General features: G+C 66.7%; 4 protein-coding genes across 11 annotated transcripts; 1 reads left to right on the forward strand and 3 right to left on the reverse strand.

Annotated features, from left to right (window-relative positions):
* The first annotated feature begins 41 nt into the window (after nucleotides 1-41).
* Nucleotides 42-2,527, forward strand: JMJD8 (jumonji domain containing 8). 2 transcript variants are annotated; one of them, XM_058712029.1, is made up of 10 exons: nucleotides 42-285; nucleotides 368-469; nucleotides 634-682; nucleotides 760-856; nucleotides 931-999; nucleotides 1,104-1,223; nucleotides 1,298-1,386; nucleotides 1,463-1,597; nucleotides 1,684-1,780; nucleotides 2,358-2,527. In XM_058712029.1, the coding sequence occupies exons 1-9, from the start codon at nucleotides 170-172 to the stop codon at nucleotides 1,762-1,764; spliced, it is 858 nt and encodes a 285-aa protein (XP_058568012.1). In that variant the 5' UTR covers nucleotides 42-169; the 3' UTR covers nucleotides 1,765-1,780; nucleotides 2,358-2,527. The 2 variants fall into 2 exon arrangements, with proteins under 2 accessions (XP_058568012.1, XP_058568014.1); XM_058712031.1 differs by having other exon boundaries at nucleotides 54-285; nucleotides 1,319-1,386.
* On the reverse strand, nucleotides 1,813-4,245 carry STUB1 (STIP1 homology and U-box containing protein 1). The gene is made up of 7 exons (XM_058712028.1): nucleotides 3,933-4,245; nucleotides 3,206-3,404; nucleotides 2,954-3,119; nucleotides 2,649-2,736; nucleotides 2,468-2,524; nucleotides 2,262-2,378; nucleotides 1,813-2,183 (listed from the first exon to the last, which is right to left on the reverse strand). The coding sequence occupies exons 1-7, from the start codon at nucleotides 4,089-4,091 to the stop codon at nucleotides 2,058-2,060; spliced, it is 912 nt and encodes a 303-aa protein (XP_058568011.1). The 5' UTR covers nucleotides 4,092-4,245; the 3' UTR covers nucleotides 1,813-2,057.
* Nucleotides 4,246-5,815: 1,570 nt separating this feature from the next.
* On the reverse strand, nucleotides 5,816-8,540 carry RHBDL1 (rhomboid like 1). Of its 5 annotated transcripts, none has more exons than XM_058710970.1 (8): nucleotides 8,357-8,530; nucleotides 7,728-7,889; nucleotides 7,257-7,481; nucleotides 7,031-7,179; nucleotides 6,801-6,913; nucleotides 6,627-6,727; nucleotides 6,486-6,546; nucleotides 5,816-6,409 (listed from the first exon to the last, which is right to left on the reverse strand). In XM_058710970.1, exons 1-8 carry the CDS (start codon nucleotides 8,393-8,395, stop codon nucleotides 6,138-6,140), a joined length of 1,122 nt encoding a protein of 373 aa, XP_058566953.1. In that variant the 5' UTR covers nucleotides 8,396-8,530; the 3' UTR covers nucleotides 5,816-6,137. The 5 variants fall into 5 exon arrangements, with proteins under 5 accessions (XP_058566953.1, XP_058566954.1, XP_058566957.1 ...); XM_058710971.1 differs by having other exon boundaries at nucleotides 7,728-7,886; nucleotides 8,357-8,529; XM_058710974.1 differs by lacking the exon at nucleotides 7,257-7,481 and having other exon boundaries at nucleotides 8,357-8,540.
* Nucleotides 8,541-10,072: 1,532 nt separating this feature from the next.
* RHOT2 (ras homolog family member T2) lies at nucleotides 10,073-15,849 on the reverse strand. 3 transcript variants are annotated; one of them, XM_058710983.1, is made up of 19 exons: nucleotides 15,694-15,849; nucleotides 15,508-15,566; nucleotides 15,337-15,418; nucleotides 15,205-15,248; nucleotides 14,259-14,312; nucleotides 13,720-13,772; nucleotides 13,537-13,645; nucleotides 13,240-13,341; nucleotides 13,047-13,145; nucleotides 12,806-12,914; nucleotides 12,595-12,715; nucleotides 12,256-12,340; nucleotides 12,029-12,171; nucleotides 11,845-11,945; nucleotides 11,635-11,765; nucleotides 11,422-11,502; nucleotides 11,182-11,304; nucleotides 10,891-11,093; nucleotides 10,073-10,605 (listed from the first exon to the last, which is right to left on the reverse strand). In XM_058710983.1, exons 1-19 carry the CDS (start codon nucleotides 15,728-15,730, stop codon nucleotides 10,479-10,481), a joined length of 1,863 nt encoding a protein of 620 aa, XP_058566966.1. In that variant the 5' UTR covers nucleotides 15,731-15,849; the 3' UTR covers nucleotides 10,073-10,478. The 3 variants fall into 3 exon arrangements, with proteins under 3 accessions (XP_058566966.1, XP_058566964.1, XP_058566965.1); XM_058710981.1 differs by having other exon boundaries at nucleotides 10,887-11,093; XM_058710982.1 differs by having other exon boundaries at nucleotides 10,887-11,093; nucleotides 15,508-15,561; nucleotides 15,694-15,836.
* Nucleotide 15,850: the final 1 nt, after the last annotated feature.

Raw genomic sequence — 15,850 nt, forward strand, 5'->3', positions numbered from 1 at the left:
CGACCCGGGGAGGGTAGATGGCCTCGTCGCCATGGGAACTGCCGCGGGTGGGGCGTGGCCCTAGCCCGGGTCGGGTGGCCTTCGCTCCGCCTTCGAAAATGCCCTTCCTTCCGGGGCGGGCCAGAGGAAGGTGCTTCCGGGCCGTTGCCGCGACGACGGAGTTCCCGGCATGCCTCGCGGCGGCGGGCTAATGGCGTCGGGGGCGCGGCTGCAGTTACTGCTCGCGCTCTGGACGCTGGCGGCTCCGGCCCGGCCGGTGGCCGCGGACGCGGGCGACGGAGGGTGGTGAGCGGCGGGGTCGGGGCGCGCGGTGGGGCCCGGGGCACGCGGTGGGGCGGGGGGGGCGGCTGACCGGCTGTGCCCGCAGGCAGCGACGCGGGTCTGGGGCGGCGGCGGCGGCGGTGGCGGAGGAGGAGCGCTGTGCCGTGGAGCGTCGGGCCGACCTTAGCTACTCCGAGTTCGTGCAGCAGTACGTCCCCCCCTACCCCCCCCCCCCCCCCCCGGAGCGCCGATGTCGCGCCCTTTCTGGCCCACCCGTCCTCCCTTACCTCCCAAGATGTATTTGAACTAACGCGTGGGGGCTGGAGCGGGCAGGCGCGGGTCAGACTTGGCCGTGACTCTTGCCCCTTCTAGCTACGCCTTCTCCAGACCCGTCATCCTCCAGAGGCTCACAGACAACTCGGTGAGTGCTGGCGCCCCTCCTGGCCACTTTCCGCCCTTGCTGGGCCCAGCCCTTGAGTCTTCTCCCCACCCCCTTAGAGGTTCCGGGCCCTGTGCTCCCGAGAAAAGCTGCTGGCCTCGTTTGGGGACAGCGTGGTACGGCTGAGCACTGCCAACACCTACTCCTACCGGAAAGGTGAGCTGCCCCACCCTGCCCGCCAGCATCTTGCAGGCGGCCCCAGCGAGTCCTGACCAGCCCCTTTCCCGCAGTGGACCTGCCCTTCCAGGAGTATGTGGAGCACCTGTTACACCCCCAGGATCCTACCTCCTTGGGCAACGGTGAGTGGGCTTTGGTCGGCCCTGGGGTGGGGTGGGAGGGAATGGGAGCATTGGAAGTACTCGGGTGCCAAAATTCCTGTGTGTCCTGTGTTCTTTGCTGGCAGACACTTTGTATTTCTTTGGGGACAATAATTTCAGCGAATGGGCATCACTTTTCCAGCACTATTCCCCACCCCCGTTCAGCCTGTTGGGTACCACAGCTGCTTACAGCTTTGGAGTTGCAGGTGGGTACCTTGCAGGAGCAGAGAGCATGGGGGAGAGGGAGGGGGTGGGGAGACTACAGGCTGGGTTTGGTTAGCGACTGCCGGTAACTCCACAGGAGCTGGTTCTGGGGTGCCTTTCCACTGGCATGGGCCCGGCTTCTCAGAGGTGGTCTACGGCCGCAAGGTCAGCGCAGGATGGGGGCTGAGGCTTGGGGCTCGCTGCCTGCAACACAGAGTGACCTTGCTGCTCCCGCCCCCAGCGCTGGTTCCTGTACCCCCCCGAGAAGACGCCGGAGTTCCACCCCAATAAGACCACACTGGCCTGGCTGCAGGACGTATACCCAGCCCTGGCACCATCTGAGAGACCCCTGGAGTGCACCGTCCAGGCTGGCGAGGTCAGTAGGTGACAGCAGGAAGGGGCCTCCGGGCTGGACCAGCTGCCACTAACTCATTTCTGTGTCCCGCCTCCGTCCCCCACCAGGTGCTGTATTTCCCTGACCGATGGTGGCACGCCACACTAAACCTGGACACCAGTGTTTTCATCTCCACCTTCCTCAGCTAGCCAGAGCGGGCGGCTGGTGAGCCCCGCACACACCAGCACACACCCCTATTAGTGCTCACAGATTTTATTACAGGACAGTGGTGGCGGCAGCCCACCCTCACCTGCTGTTTCTGGCCCAGACAGGTGGAGGTGGGGTTCATGGTCCAGCAGCAAAACTGATGAGGGTGGGGGTGGGGACACTGGGGCAGGGATCTAGGGACACAAACTATGTACAGGGACTGGGAGCTACTGCCCCAAGGCCCTCCTGGGCCAGGATACTAGGCACGGCGGGCTGCCCTTGCACTCGCCCGGCCTCAGTAGTCCTCCACCCAGCCGTTCTCAGAGATGAACGCATCAATGACCTCTTTCATGGCCAGGTTCGGGATGAGCTGTTCCTGGGTCAGGGGGCTCCGGGTGACAGGGTCAAAGTGACCCACGCGCTGCAGTGTGCAGTGACAACAGGGTCAGAAAGCGCTCAGTGCTTATGGGTCCTGCTCCCAACACCTGTGGGCCCTCACCTGCAGGTGCTCCTCGATGTCCTTGCGGTCGTAGGTGATGCCACTGGGTGTGATGCACGGCTCCCGCATGAGCTCAAAGCTGATCTTGCCACACAGGTAGTCGGGGATGTCTCGCTTCTACGGCACAGACCGTCCAGTCAGGCACCAGGAAGGGGACGCCGCTCCGATGCCTGCTCCCCAGCGCCAGAGGACCTACCCGGGCTTACCTTTCTTTTCTCATCCACCTGGGAGAAAAGCTCATCCATGTCTGCTAAGTACTTGTCCTGCGAAGAAGCAAGCAGCTACGCGTGGGCCAGACGCCCCATCCCCCTTCCCCAGGCACAGGCCCCCTCCCACCACAGGCACGCGGTCTGGCGCACACCCACACACGGGCTGGGGCACCCTCACGTGCTTGGCCTCGATGCAGGCCTGCTGGGCCCGAACGTGGCTGTCGTCCTCATCACCCTCGTGGTTCCTCTGGCATTCTTCCAGCTCCCTGGGAGTCAGCCAGGAGCTAGTCAGAAATGGGTCTGGCCAGGAGAGGCCACACTCCACCCACACCTTGTTCAGGTTTCATTTCCCTCCCTCTCCCGCTCGCCCGTGTCGGCCTTCAATAAACACTCGTGTTCTTGGCTCCGGATTAGCCCGAGAGTGCTGACTTGAGGGGGGGGGTGGGGGGGGGGGGCGCGGAGCCTGCCACTTGCACAGCTCACCTCTCCCGCTCGGCCACGATAAGCCGGGTGAGGTAGGAGTGCAGCTCGTTCTCCTGGTGGATGCGCCGCTCCTCGATGCTGTTCCAGCGCTTCTTCTTGGCGATGCGCAGGGCACTAGGGATGTCATCCCCAAAGTTGAGCCGCTGCTCCTTGGCGAGGTTGTAGGCTGCGGGGAGAGGGGCTTCAGGTCACCTGGCCAGACTATCCACCTGGTCCCAGGCACCCCTACAACCTAATAAGCAGTAGGCCCACCTCGCTGCAGGTTGGCAATGGCCTCATCATAGCTCTCCATCTCCAGCTGGCATTGTCCCAGGAAGAAGTGTGCCTTCACAGACTGCCCGTCCAGCTCCAAGGCCCGCCGACAGTCTGCTAGGGCCTGCTCGTGCTGCTGCATTTTCAGGTAGCACAATGCCCGGTTGGTGTAGTACACTGCCACCAGAGGATTCCGGGTCTGGGGACCAAGGCCGGGCCAGCCAGCGTGAGGAAGTGAGCTCTGCGCGCCCCCCTCTGTCCTAAACCCTATCCCAGTTTGGAACCCACGGCGAGAATCAAGACATCGGACATTTCTGAGTTTCAAAGCTCCTGCATGCTAAAGATTAGTGGACGGTGCGCTCCCGGTCCCAAGGCCTGCCTGAGCCCTCCTTCTTGCCTCCCACGAAATGTTGCCGAGATAAACTTCCGAGCCCTGTGGAGATCCCCAGCTTTGGGCCTGGAGTTCTCAAGGAACAGGGATCCCTCGTCCGCTGGCCGGGAACCTCAAGCACCCTGAAGCCCCACTCGCCATACTTCTCCAGCAAGCAGCACTGGCTGGAGAGCAGCGGCCTTGACACCTTTGGAATAAGAGCATCGCTAAACTCTCAGGGCCCAAACGTCCGCGCGTACGAGCCAGGACCCTCCGAAGGCCCGGGGCCCGAAGTCGGGGCCCCGCCCCCTCCCCTGGCCCGGTCGCAGATCCCCTCCCCGGCGCGGGTGCACTCACGATGGCGCGGCCGTAGCAGGCCGCCGCCTCCGGGTACTTGCGGCCCACGAAGAGCCGGTTGCCCTGCTCCTTGAGCTCTTGCGCGCTCGGGCTTTTTTCGGGGCTTCCGCCGCCGGCGCCCAGCCGCGCGCCGCCTTCCTTCTCCTCCTTGCCCTTCATGGCGCCGCGCGGCACAGCCTGGGCTCAGCTCCCAGGCTCCGCGTCTGGCCCACCCAGCGCCCGCAGCCCGAGCCCGCAGCCCGCAGCCCGAGCCCGCGATCCGCTCGGGCCCGGTCCAGCGATCCGCCACCGGAACTTCCGGCCGCGGTGGGCGGGGACGCGTGTGCGTCCGACGGGCTGCGGGGGTGGGGCCGGCTGGAGCATGCGCTCGAGGCAAAGCGACCCGCGACTTCGGAAGGCTACGGAAGCGTCAGGAGTAACCGGGGCTGAGCTCAGCCCCGCCCCGCCGAGACCCCGCCCCGCGCGGGAACATGGCGGCTGTCCGCGGGCAGTGGGGCCTGAGGCCTCCGGCCGCCGGGCCGTGGTCCCGGCGCTCCACTGCGTGGTGCTGCGGGCGCGCGGGGACCGCCAGGGCGGCTCGAGGCCCTGGGCCGATGGTAGGGCGGACCACCCCCCGATGCCCGAGTCTCCGTCACCGCCCTTCCCCAGGTGTCGAGAGAGGAGTGTCCGCGGCCACCGAGGGCCGAGCGGAGAAGCACGTGACACGGGACGAAGTGGAGCGGCTGCCGGCGTGCAAGCGGGTGGTGAGGGCTTCCCACGTGTGGGGCGGGGCCTCGCGGCGTGGGGGCGGGCCCCCCGGGTGAGGTCCACCACCCGTGACCCCCAACCCGATCTGCCCCGATCTGGCCGCGGAGGGGCCGCTGCCCGAGCTGGTGGTGCAGCGCTCGGCCGGCGCCCTCCGCCTCCAGGCCGACGTGCGGGCAGCCGTCACGGAATTGTGGGCCTCGCGACTGCCTCGGGTTGGTCGGAAGAGCTGGGCGCCCCGGCGGGGTCGCGAGACCGGGCGTGTTAGTGACCCTGTCTGTAAAGTGAGCCCAGGGCCACGTCCATGACACTTGGGGATCCCTGGGAACGGCAGCCCTACGCCGAGGTCGTCCAGACGCTGGCGGGGCATGAGGGCTGCCCCTTCACTGCCCATAACCTTCCTGGCTGCGGGAGCTCCAGAGGCGGCAGCCTTCACGTCCGAAGGCCGCAGTGGCCGCGGTGCCGGACCAGCCAGCGCTGCAGTACGCCCACAAGCCCTAAGTGTTGCACCTGAGCCGGGTGCAGAACCACGCCGCAGCCCTCAGCAGAGGGGAGGGGCCCGTCGGAAGGCAGGGAGGGCATCCAAGGCCCTGGTCAGGCTGGCGAATGCACGGCTGCACAGCATAGACTGGCCAGCGTCCCGGGGCCCCAAACTGCCTCTGCCCCTCCCTAGATAGTACCTGAGGGTTGTGGACCCCTCACCGTGTGCAGACAGCACTACGGACGTGGGCTGTGGGGCGGAAGCTGTGCCCAGACCTTGGCCCCAGCCCGGCCACCTGATGACACCGTGCCAGCCAAGGAGAGCAGGACTCGGGCTGAGTGAACTTGGGTGTGGCCCAGGGCCTGCACCTGCCCGGTAACCTCAGGCCACAGGTTTCTCTGGGTGTGAGCTGGCCAAGGAGGAGGCTGGCTGCTGCAGGAACTCAATAAACGCTTGCTGAACTCTCACCTGACTGTGAGGACCACCCCACTCCCCCCTGCCACACACCCCCCCCCCCCCCCGCCCTACACAGCATAGGAGTGCAGAAGAGTGAGGGAGGAGCCCAAGTTGTCCACATGGAGGGAAAGGCCCTTACGGTCTGCTCAGCGAGTGGGAAGGAGGCCAGGCCCGCCCTCAGAGCCCTGGTGCAGCCACCTGGTGCTGTGTAAAATATTTATTCGTCTTCCAAAAAGGCTCAGACCGCAAATCGTGGTGGGGAGGCTGGGGCAGGGTCTCCTCCAGGGCCACACTTGGGGACCTCCACCGCCCGGCCAGGCAGTCCTACCTCCCCAGGCCTGGGAGGGGGGTGGCCGGGGCTGATGTAAGGCTTGGCCTGGACACCGTGGGCTACAGGACCCACCGGTCCCCACGGAGGACAAGCAGTCTTGAGATGTACATTCACAGCGGACGGACACGCGGGCTCGCCCGGTGGCCGGCCCACACACGCCCGCACCCCGGCCTGTGTGGCCCTGAGGAGCCCATCAGGGTGGTGGGGGGATGTGGGCGCCTAGCAGGTCATAGGCGAAGACGTTCCAGAAGATGGCAAAGAGCAGGAAAGTGCCGTAGGCAAGCAGCACCACCCACCAGCCGCACTGGTCCCGAAGCCGCTCCTCATAGCTGCGCAGAATGGTCAGACCCATGCTGACCCCGACCACGGCACCCGCCAGGTGTGCCATGAAGCTGGGCTGCGGGCCCGAGGCCGGCAGTGGTGGGGAAAAGCGGAGCCACACGGCCCGGCCCACCTCGGAGCTCACTGCGGAGAGAGGCCGCAGGTGGGAGGCACGCTGGCCTGAGGCTGAGGCCCCCCAGCCCCCTGACCCCCTACTTACTGCACACCAAGGCCAGCACCATCCTCAGCAGCTTGTAGGGACACCTCATCCCAGCCCAGTTCTGACGGAGCGTGAGACAGAGGCTGTGAGACAGGCCTCGTGGGCCCCTCCCCGCGCCCGCCCCACAGTCTGCCCTGTTACCGTGACGACGTTGGCCAGGTGTGCCGAGCACAAGGCGTAGACCCCACCAGAGCCCCCCACCACGGGGGCCCGCATGTCGGTAACGGAGACAGTCAGGGAGCCTGTGTGACAAAGGGAGAGCGGTGAGGGCGAGGCTCACCAGTGACCAGGCCAGGGGGCACGCGCCTGCCTCACCTGCCAGCACGCCGGCCAGGTAGAGCAGGCTGATGCGGAGCAGACCGTGCACCATCTCCAAGGGCACCCCGATCATCAGCTGCAGGAGCGCGTTGAACCCCAGCTGCTCCAGGCTGGCCGTGTGGGCGTGAACAGATGCGAAGGCAGCGGTCAGGCCAGCGGCCCTGGCCTCGAGGGCCGGAGTCCTCCTGACGCCCTCAGAGAGATGCCAGAGGCGGGCCCGGACTCACCCGACGTGCATGAACATGTAGGTGAGGAAGCGCCAGGCTCGAGCACGGTGGCCGGGATGGTACACGAGGGGGCTCTTCATGTACTCAGGGTGGTAGGTCTGCAGCACCCACTTGTTGAGGCGGGCCCCGTAGCACAGGAACACGATGATCTGGGAGACAGAGGGGTTAGGGCCAGGCGAGGCCAGGCACGGGGGCGGTTCCCAGAGGGGTGGACAGGTGGGCACACCTGGGCAAGGGTGACCGAGGCCATAAACACGGGGGGTGGGCAGCTGCGGTGCCGGTAGAAGTACCAGTGGCGGTCCACCTCCCGGGGCAGGATCTCGTAGGCGACGTAGCGCACAAACCGCTTGTAGACGCCCAGGCCTGGCTCATCCAGCAGCCCGTCCCGGGGCAGGGCCCTCTGTCCGTTGGCGATGGCCCGCTTAAAGCTGCTTGAGCGTTTACTGCTGATCTGGGGGGGGGGGGGGGGGCCTAAGCATGGGCCGCCGTACTCCCTGCCCACCCACCCCCAGCCACCCTGCCCCCTTGGCCCCACCCAGCTTCTGGCAGAGTCTGAGGCCCTGCCCCAAGTGCACAACCCCTCCCTGGTGGGAAGGGCAGGGAGTGAGGGCTGCCCGCCCACCCCACTCTGGCCAGGGCACTGTGCCTGTCAAGGCCTGGGCCCGTACCCTTGCTGTTTGCCCGTTATGGCACTGACCAGGTCCACCAGCTCCTGGTAGCAGACCTGGCCCCGCTCGTTGCTCTGGGCCAAGGCCACCAGCATGTCCAGCTTGGCTGGGTCCAGAGGCAGCTCATGGCTGTGCACCAGGCCAGTGAAGGTGTCCGCGCCGATGAAACCTGTGTTCTCAGGGTCCAGCTGCTGGGGGGGGGGGGGGGGGGGGGGGGCCGCCGGCCAAGGCTTGAGGGTGGGTCAGGCCAGCTGGGAGAGGCAGGCTCCAAGCACCCTGAGACCAGACCTCTGTACCCACGTAGTCCCCGGAGCCGCCAGGACACCAGTGCCTGGGTCCCAGGCCTTCAGCTCCTACAGCTCTTAGGGGCCTCCCCGCCTCATTTCTGCCCTGCCCATCCTCCTGGAAGGATAGGACCAAGGTCTGAGCACAATCTCCCTCCCTCCTGTACCTCCCCAGGCTCCCTGGTCTGGCTGGCCCTCTCCTGGGGTCACACGCAGGGGGGGCCGAGGTCGTGGGGGAGGGGGCTTGAGAGGCTAGGCGCCAAGCCGGGGCTGGACCGCGGCTCTCTGGGAGCTCCGTCGCCTCGGCCCACCCCAACGTTGGGCCGAGGGCTGCGGCGGGGGCGGTGCCGGCGCCCCCCACCCACCCCACGCACCTGCTCCTGGATAAGCTGCAGCAGCGAGCTCCTGTCCATAGAGCCAGGCGGGGCCGGGGGCCGGGGTCGGCGGCCGCGGCCGGAAGGGGCTGCTCTGCGGAGGACTCCGCTCCGCCCCGGCCCGCCCGCTCCGCCCGCTCCGTTCGGCGCCGCGTCACCGAGCCAGAGCCGCCCGCCCCCGCGCGCACGCTGCCGCCGCCCGCCCCGCCACGCGCGGCCGGGACACGCGCGCGCCCTGCCTGCGGACGCGCCGCGGGCAGGAACAGCCGCGACCGGAGCTGGGGTCGCGCCGCCACGCTTGCTGCCGTCCCGTTCCGGGGCCGCTCGTTACGCGGGGAAGCGACTGGGAAACTGAGTCACAGGGCAGCGTCCTGATCCCTCCCTCGCGCGCCCCTCTGCTCGGGGCCTCAGCGCTGAAACCACCCCCTCGGGGAAGCCTTCCTGACCACCGCACTGCCTGTGAGTCTTTACCAGGCCAGGGCTCCCTTGAAGGTGCCGGCAGGCCCGCCAGACACGCTTTGCTCCCAGGCGTTAAGAACGCACCACAGCCCCTCCGTGTGGGAACCAAGTCCAACAGGGCAACTAGCAGGAGTCGGGCAGGCTCAGTGCGGCTCTCTTTGCTCAGCCCGTGGAGGCTGAGCCCCAGCACCCATCTGGGCCTGGAGGCCCCTGACCACTCCTGCAGCCACGATGCTGCAATGCAGGACCTCCAGTTCCAGCTCACTGGGAGCCGAGACAGACCCATGGGCATTGGGGCAGAGCCCCAATGCCCACGAGGCTGCAGCTGGCTAGGAAAGGTCGCTACTTTCTGGGGATGGCAAGCAGAGCCCTCTGGCAATAGAGGTGACAGAGACCAAAGGAATGTGTCATCACAGCAACCCCAGTGGCTACAAAGAGCATCCTGCCCCACCCTAAGGCAGGTGAGAGCTGCCCCTGTGGGCCAGCGGGCCGGAAGGCTGGCAGGCATGTTGGAAGGACAATTTCGGAGTCAACCCCAGACGCTTCAGCAGGCCTGAGCCTCCCCGTGGAGCAGCAAGCCCCTCCCCCGCCCCCCCCCCGCCCCCCCCGTCCCAACTCCTGCAAAGAGCATTTTGGGACTTGGGGAAGGTGCCTCTCAGGACCGCGATGGCAGGAAGGGCACCCCGCCACACCACGGGCTCGCTGCTCCAGACCCCAGAACACATACCGAGTGAACACTAAGAAGTGCTGAAGCCCAGCCCTAAGCCGGGCCCCCCCACCCCCAGCCCTGCAGGCTGGGGTCTCTGGCTGTCCCCTGCCCAGGGAGAGGGGCAGAGGCCTCTGGTCAGGGCCTGAGGAAACAGGGCAGATACCCCAGGCTGGGGCCAGACCACACCAGAAGGGCGACATCTGGGCGGGCCCCCGTCCCACTGCAGAGTCCCCCATCTTCCATACACCACAGCCTCGCTAACTAACAGGATGGTCAGACTGGGGGTGGGGGTGGGGAGGCAGTGCTGCGGGGGCACACCGGCCCCGGGGGCGGGGCATCGGGAGGCTCTCAGGTAGCAGATCCCCTCAGGCCAGCACGGACCTTGAAGGGTGCAGAGGCTGGTAAGCTGCGGCTGGGCCGCGAATGAGACCCCAGAGTGGGCCCCAGACCTGGAGGAGGCGTGGGAGCCAGTGGTGAGCCTTCAAGCCCATGCGAGACAAAGGACACATTCCAGCGGATTCAAGAAAAGTTGTCTTCCGAAAGCAGGATTCGAGATGCAAAAGACACCAGCAAAGTTTAATCAGGACACCCGAGCTGATGCCTTCTGAGAGGGGTGCGGCACTGGACCCGTCTCCAAACCAGGGAGGAAGGCCACACGGTGCTCAACCATTTCCTGCCCCCGCCTCCGGCCCAAAGTTCTGTCTTCCGACACCCTTCACGCCCACTGGCTGCCTGGGACCAGAAAGGTTTGGAGCCCTGAGAACTATTGGAGTCTGGGGTCACACGCTTCCTCACTCATGATCCCCAGTGCCCCCAGAACCTCGGGACCCACCCACGGGTCTTGGGCACAGGCAGGGCAGTGGGCAAAGTGTCCCCAGAAACCAGGTTCAGACAGAAGTTAGGTCCCCTCGAGCACGTGGCCCCAATACCAACCCCCCGGGGGCCCCTGAGGCCTCATCGGGTCTTCACCAGGGCCCTGTAGAGTGAGAAGCTGAGAACAGCAGTGACAGCAGCCCCGATGACCCCCAGTGTCACCCGAAGCCAGAAGGAGGTAGAGTGCAGCTCCCCGTGGGCCAGGTGTCTGCAGGAAAAGAGAGGCCGGCTGGAGGCGCCTCCGGGACGCTGCCCAGAAGCTTGCTGCCACACCCCCACCCGCCTCCTGGAAAGCCCCAGAGCCCACGGGGCTGTTAGCGTGGGGAACAAGAGGGCTCCCACGGCAGGGGGCGACCAGCGAGACCAGACCCGCCCCGCACCTGCGTGACTCCAACCACACGGTTACAGCTGTCCTGCTCTCCCGGTGACAGAGACTACCGGTCACCGGGCTGAGGACAGGCTCCCACCACAGGGGCTGTGTGCCGGTACCCACGGGAAAGTGGCCATGGCAGCGAGCCGGGTGAAGACAGCGGTGCTGAGCTTGGCCGGGCTGGCGCAGGAGAACGGAGCAGGGGCGGGCAGCCGGTGCCTGCGGCAGAACTCTGCAGGCGACAGGCCAGGTGGCGAGATGCCCTCAGGCAGGTCAGCCTTGGAAGAGACGAAGAGGCAGGGGGTCTGCCCGTCCATGTAGTGGCGCTGCGGAGAGAGGGGCCACGTCAGGGTGCCATCCCCAGTGGCCTGGGCCAGGGTACTGCCCCAAAGGGACTAGGGGTGGGGGCCTTGCCTTGTAGACGCTGGCACAGAACGCAAAGGACCCGGGGTCGCTGCCATCGAACATCAAGCAGGCCACGTCACAAGCAGCATCGGGTGCGGCAGCCAACAGGCTGTCTGCGCTCACCTCGCACAGCTAGACACAGGGCGGTCTCAGGAAGGGGTCCGGGGCTTGGCCCTCTGGGCCACATTGAGACAGGTCCCCCAGCACGGACTCGGGGTCTATCCCGGGGGGGGGGGGTGTCACACTCACTATCAGGTACTTCTCCTGCCCGTTGACCTGCACTGTGTTGATGGCGTAGACGGCAGGCTCCTCGGGGGACTCCCTGCGATCCTGGCATGGAGGAGGGAGGCGTCTGAAGCCCACCGGCCTAGAAGCCGCCCAGAGCCCCTTGCCCCTCGGGCGGTGGGGGGAGGGCCGGGGCAGGAGCTGGGCCCCCTCGCCCAGGGATACTCGGACGCTCACCCCCAGACGGCGGCCGAGGAAGGCCTGCAGAAAGGCGGATTTGCCCACTCCGCGGGCTCCCGCCACCTTGCACAGGAGGACGTTCCTCTGCGTCTGCCCCTTCTCCTGATCCAACCTCTTCTCACGCGTGACTGTGGACAGACAGCCAGGGCGTGACTGAGGGGGCCGCCCGGGAGGGGCTGGGCTTGGGGTGAGAGGGCGGATGCCCACCTGTGATGGCGTGGGCCTGGGAGTCCCGCTCGCAGAGAGTGGGGTAACCCAAGTAACCAAGGTGCTCAAGGCAGCGGCGGACATCCAAGTAGGTCACCAGGCTGGGGGACAGGAGGGACGTGAGGCCAGGGAGGCGTGCTGTCACCGCCGAGCGGGAGGGGGCGGTGGCAGGGGTGGCACTCACGTCCACTGGCAGAGGTACCCGTGCAGGGGCAGCCGGCCCGCCTCGGTGGGGACCTCAAGAGGCAGCTGGGAGCCCCAGGGCGCAGCTGGAAACACGCTGAAGAAGCTGTCCAGCTCCACAGGCGAGAGGCTGCCATCGTGGTCCTACAGGCAGAGAGGCTGTGGGGACGTGTGCCTGGAGGCTGGAGGGGCTGGGGGGGCGCACGGCGGGAGTCACGACACCCTCACCTGATCGTGCTTCTCAAACACCCTCTGCACAAACTGGTAACCGAAGTGGTTGAGCTCGGTGCTGCAGCCGGGGGGCACGTGGAGCCTGTGGGGGTGGCAGGGGCTCTCTGGTTCCCAGGGAGCCCCGGGCCCACCACGCTCCCCACACCCCCCGTGTCCCGGGACAGGGAGGCTCCCGCATCACCCCCTCGGCAGAGCAGAGCCCGCCCACACGCGTTCCTCCCAGCCTGCCTCCCCGCGATGGGGGTTGCTGAGGAGCCCCCCCCGCCCCCCCCTCCCCCGGGCACCGGCCTGACACGGAGAAGAGAGGGGGAGCCCAGCGCCCCGCCCAGCACTCACGGCGGAGCAAGGTAGTCCAGGGTCAACTCCAGTGTGTCGCCGTAGCCAAAGCGCCGCAGGATAGTCCACGTGGTCTCGTGGCGGCCACGCTGGATGAACAGCGTGTTCAGAAAAAGGAAGCCTGTCCCGGAAGGGGCAGAAGGGCGAGTGACGCTGGGCGCGGCCTGACTCCCCCCTGCTCCCATGGGGCGGGCAGGGCGTCGGGACTCACCGTCCAGGGTCAGCCGGTCCTCCCGCACACCTCCCGCCACGTTCTTGCACACCACCGTCTTCACGTCCTCCAGGGCCTGGGGGGCCAGGGGGTGCCCGAAGCAGGATTTCTGCCCCCGAGGGAAAGTCGCCGTCAGCCGGCCAGCCGCCTCAGCGACTGCTCAGCGTCACTAAGGGCACCCGAGGCACGGAGCGCAGCTGAGCCCTCGAGGGGTGGGCACCAGCAGCAGAGGGGGCCGCACCTGGAACGCGTTGAGTTCCTCGTCACTGAGCGCCTGATCTAGGTCCTGGTCTGAGAGCCTGAAGATGCGCGTGAGGGCCTGGACACACGCGGGCCTCAGCTGCAGGGACAGCCGGCTCAGCACGTACCCCCCCGCCCCCGCCCCCCGCCCCCCCGCCGGTCAGCTTCACCTCCTCACCCTGCCTGTCGCCCACCTGCTTGGCCTCAGGGTCGTACAGCGGGGCCGTGGGGTGTAGCACAGCCTTCTGTGCATAGTAGAACAGCTCCGAGATGTTTCTCAGGTTCTTGGCAGAGCACTGGTGGCCACGGAGACAGACTCAGAAACGTGCCCAGTATCAGAGGACTCGAAGGGCCCCCGAGATGCTGGCACAGGGTAGCAAGCAAGGCTGCACCCGGCCTCAAGGACACCGGCTGAGGTCCCGGGGACAGCGGCGCAGGGGCGCGGGCCGCGGGGCCTCGGTGCTGGGTTCCCGGTCTCACCCGCCACTCACCTCCACGCAGGTCTCGATCTCAGGGAACTGGCTCATGATGGGCAGCACGGCCTCCATCGAGCTGCCCGCCCGCAGGTCTGACTTGTTGCCCACCAGGATGATGGGGACTCTGGGGAGAGAGACCCATGGTCACCGTGGGTGGGGGAGCTGGCGGGGCCCACCCCCCTGGGCCCTGCCCATTACCTGGGGCCCCTCTCGGTACCCCCGTTCACCAGTGGGATCCATTTGGTGCGGATCTGAAAAGCAAGGCCTAGCCGTGAGGAGAGGGGCCTGCCTGCCCCACGGCTCCCACCCGGAACTCACGCCTAAAGGGGGAGGTCGAGGCCCACAGAGGGACAAAGTCACAGATACCGGGAATGTGCCCGCTTGGAGAGGACAGCAGGTGGGACCTCATGTGATCCTAGCAGACACACCCAAGGGACCCGGGATCAGCAGCCCACGGCACCCCATTCCACAGACTTCTGACCACCCACGGGCCCTGTGGGGAGACAGGGCCACAGGAGCTCCCCGGGGAAGCTGCGGGGTCCTGGCTACAGGCCCCCGCACCCAGAGTGGCTCTGCAAGGTTTCCTGATGCGCTGGTCAGAGATGGGGCCAGACACAAGTACAAGTCGCCCAGGGCCTGGGTCAGCAAGGTGTCCAGCTGAAGTCTGTATGGAGGGCAGCATGGAGGTGGGTGCCAGCAGCAAGGACCGGGGTGGGTCAGGAGCTCTACCCCCTCACCTTCTCGATGGTAGCCTCCTCAGACACGTCATACACCACACACACCACGTTCGCCTGCGGGAAAGGGGGTGAGGCACGGCGTGACCACGGGCTCCTTGCTTCACGCTGCCCTTGATGGGGCCAGAGACCTTGGAAACGCCCCTCTAGCCGATGCTCCCCGGCTACCGTCAGCTGCTCTGACTTGGCAAGTCCCTCTTGGTGGTGGGGGTGTTGCGGCTGCCAGGCCCGAGCACTGCAGCTCTGGCCAGTGAGGCTCCTGGAGGGCTCAGGACCGACACCGCCACCCCCAGCACTTGGCACCCCAGCCCTGCATTCCCTTGCCATCTCGGGCAGAGAGAATAACGAAGTACGCCGTGAAGGATGACTGTGGCGAAAAGGCCGCCTCTGAGTAACAGTGGCCATTGCCCTTGCCCAGCAACGCCCCAGAACACAGCAGGAACTACAGGGACAGCTACCCGCCCCCACCTCCCCCATCGCAGCCTGGTTCAGGTACAGATCCTCCTGGTGACAGCACATGAGCAACGATGACCTACAGCCGTGGTCACAGCACCCACTAGGATCCAGAGGCTTGGAGCAGTGGACCGGACTACGGGATGGGAGGGTAGGTGGCCAAGGCACGGAGGTGCCTAAGGGGTCACTTTGAAGAACACTGAGACTGCTCCCCAGAGCCCACCAGAAGAGCAAATAACGGGCGCACTGAGCCAAAGGGCTGGCCAGCCATGTTGTGTGGGTACCAGGGCCCCTCTTCTCCCCAGCTCCCAGCGGGGTGAGTCAGAGGAGCCAGACGACTCTCGGCACTGGGAGGTCAGGGAGGGATTAGCGAAGCCTCCAGGAGCACCTTGGTCTAATCCCTCGGAGAGAGAAGCAGATCAGGCGGAGGCAGCAGCCCGCACCCAGGCCCTAAGTGATCAGCACCCCCTTCCCGAGCCCTCAGGGCACGCTGTACCTTGTCAATCTCTTCCTGAAGCTCCTCCGCCGTCTGCTCGGCTTCTGGAAAGAAAAGACACACTACTGCAGAACTGCCCAAATGCCTGTTCCTGGGCAGAGGCGGAGGGTGGGCTGGGCGGGCCGGCTCTACCTGAGTAATCCACGATGTGGGTGGGCACCTTCTCCGGGGTGACGTCTGCGGGGATGGTGATCTCTTCTGCTCGGGGAGGGACCTGGAAAAGACGCGGCGTACAGGTGGCCCGGGACAGAGGGAGGTCGCGCCGGAGAGACACCGAGGGGTGCGGCCGCGCTCGGCTCTTACCTCCGCGGGGAACTCTTCGCCCACGAGAGACAGGATCAGCGACGTCTTTCCCACCTGGGCTGCGCGGGGCGGAGCGGTCAGCGCAGCGGCCAAGAGCGCGGCGCCCCAGCCCCAATGAGGCCGGACCCTCGCCGCGACCCCGGTGGCCCCAAGACCCCCACCCAGCTCCCAAGCCCGGGGTCCTACCCTCTCCCAGGAGCAAGATGCGCACATCCCGCTTCATGGCGGCCGCACGGATCCGGATTTAGATCTCGACCCCGATCTCGGCTCGACCCCAGCCCGACCCCGATCACGGATCCAACCCACGCTCTCCCACTTGCCCGCACTTCCGCCCCCCGCCCGC

The sequence above is a fragment of the Neofelis nebulosa genome, chromosome 18 (genome assembly GCF_028018385.1).
Source record: "Neofelis nebulosa isolate mNeoNeb1 chromosome 18, mNeoNeb1.pri, whole genome shotgun sequence".
Lineage (NCBI taxonomy): Eukaryota > Metazoa > Chordata > Mammalia > Carnivora > Felidae > Neofelis > Neofelis nebulosa.

Bases quoted from the DNA above. Each gene is read 5' to 3' on its own strand.
- JMJD8 (XM_058712029.1), top strand. From the start codon at position 170: ATGCCTCGCGGCGGCGGGCTAATGGCGTCGGGGGCGCGGCTGCAGTTA. The intron at 1,000-1,103 runs GTGAGTGGGCTT...CTTTGCTGGCAG, and splicing joins TCCTACCTCCTTGGGCAACG to ACACTTTGTATTTCTTTGGG. The intron at 1,224-1,297 runs GTGGGTACCTTG...GGGTTTGGTTAG, and splicing joins TTACAGCTTTGGAGTTGCAG to CGACTGCCGGTAACTCCACA.
- STUB1 (XM_058712028.1), bottom strand. From the start codon at position 4,091: ATGAAGGGCAAGGAGGAGAAGGAAGGCGGCGCGCGGCTGGGCGCCGGC. The intron at 3,405-3,932 runs GTGAGTGCACCC...CTTGGTCCCCAG, and splicing joins CCTGCTACGGCCGCGCCATC to ACCCGGAATCCTCTGGTGGC. The intron at 3,120-3,205 runs GTGGGCCTACTG...CTCTCCCCGCAG, and splicing joins CATTGCCAACCTGCAGCGAG to CCTACAACCTCGCCAAGGAG.
- RHBDL1 (XM_058710970.1), bottom strand. From the start codon at position 8,395: ATGGACAGGAGCTCGCTGCTGCAGCTTATCCAGGAGCAG. The intron at 6,728-6,800 runs GTGAGGCAGGCG...TTTGTCACACAG, and splicing joins CCTGGCCGGCGTGCTGGCAG to GCTCCCTGACTGTCTCCGTT. The intron at 6,547-6,626 runs GTAACAGGGCAG...ACGCTCCGTCAG, and splicing joins ACCTGGCCAACGTCGTCACG to AACTGGGCTGGGATGAGGTG.
- RHOT2 (XM_058710981.1), bottom strand. From the start codon at position 15,730: ATGAAGCGGGATGTGCGCATCTTGCTCCTGGGAGAGG. The intron at 12,915-13,046 runs GTGCGGCCCCCT...CCTCGGGGGCAG, and splicing joins AGGAACTCAACGCGTTCCAG to AAATCCTGCTTCGGGCACCC. The intron at 11,766-11,844 runs GTGGGCATCCGC...GTCTGTCCACAG, and splicing joins CCAGGCCCACGCCATCACAG to TCACGCGTGAGAAGAGGTTG.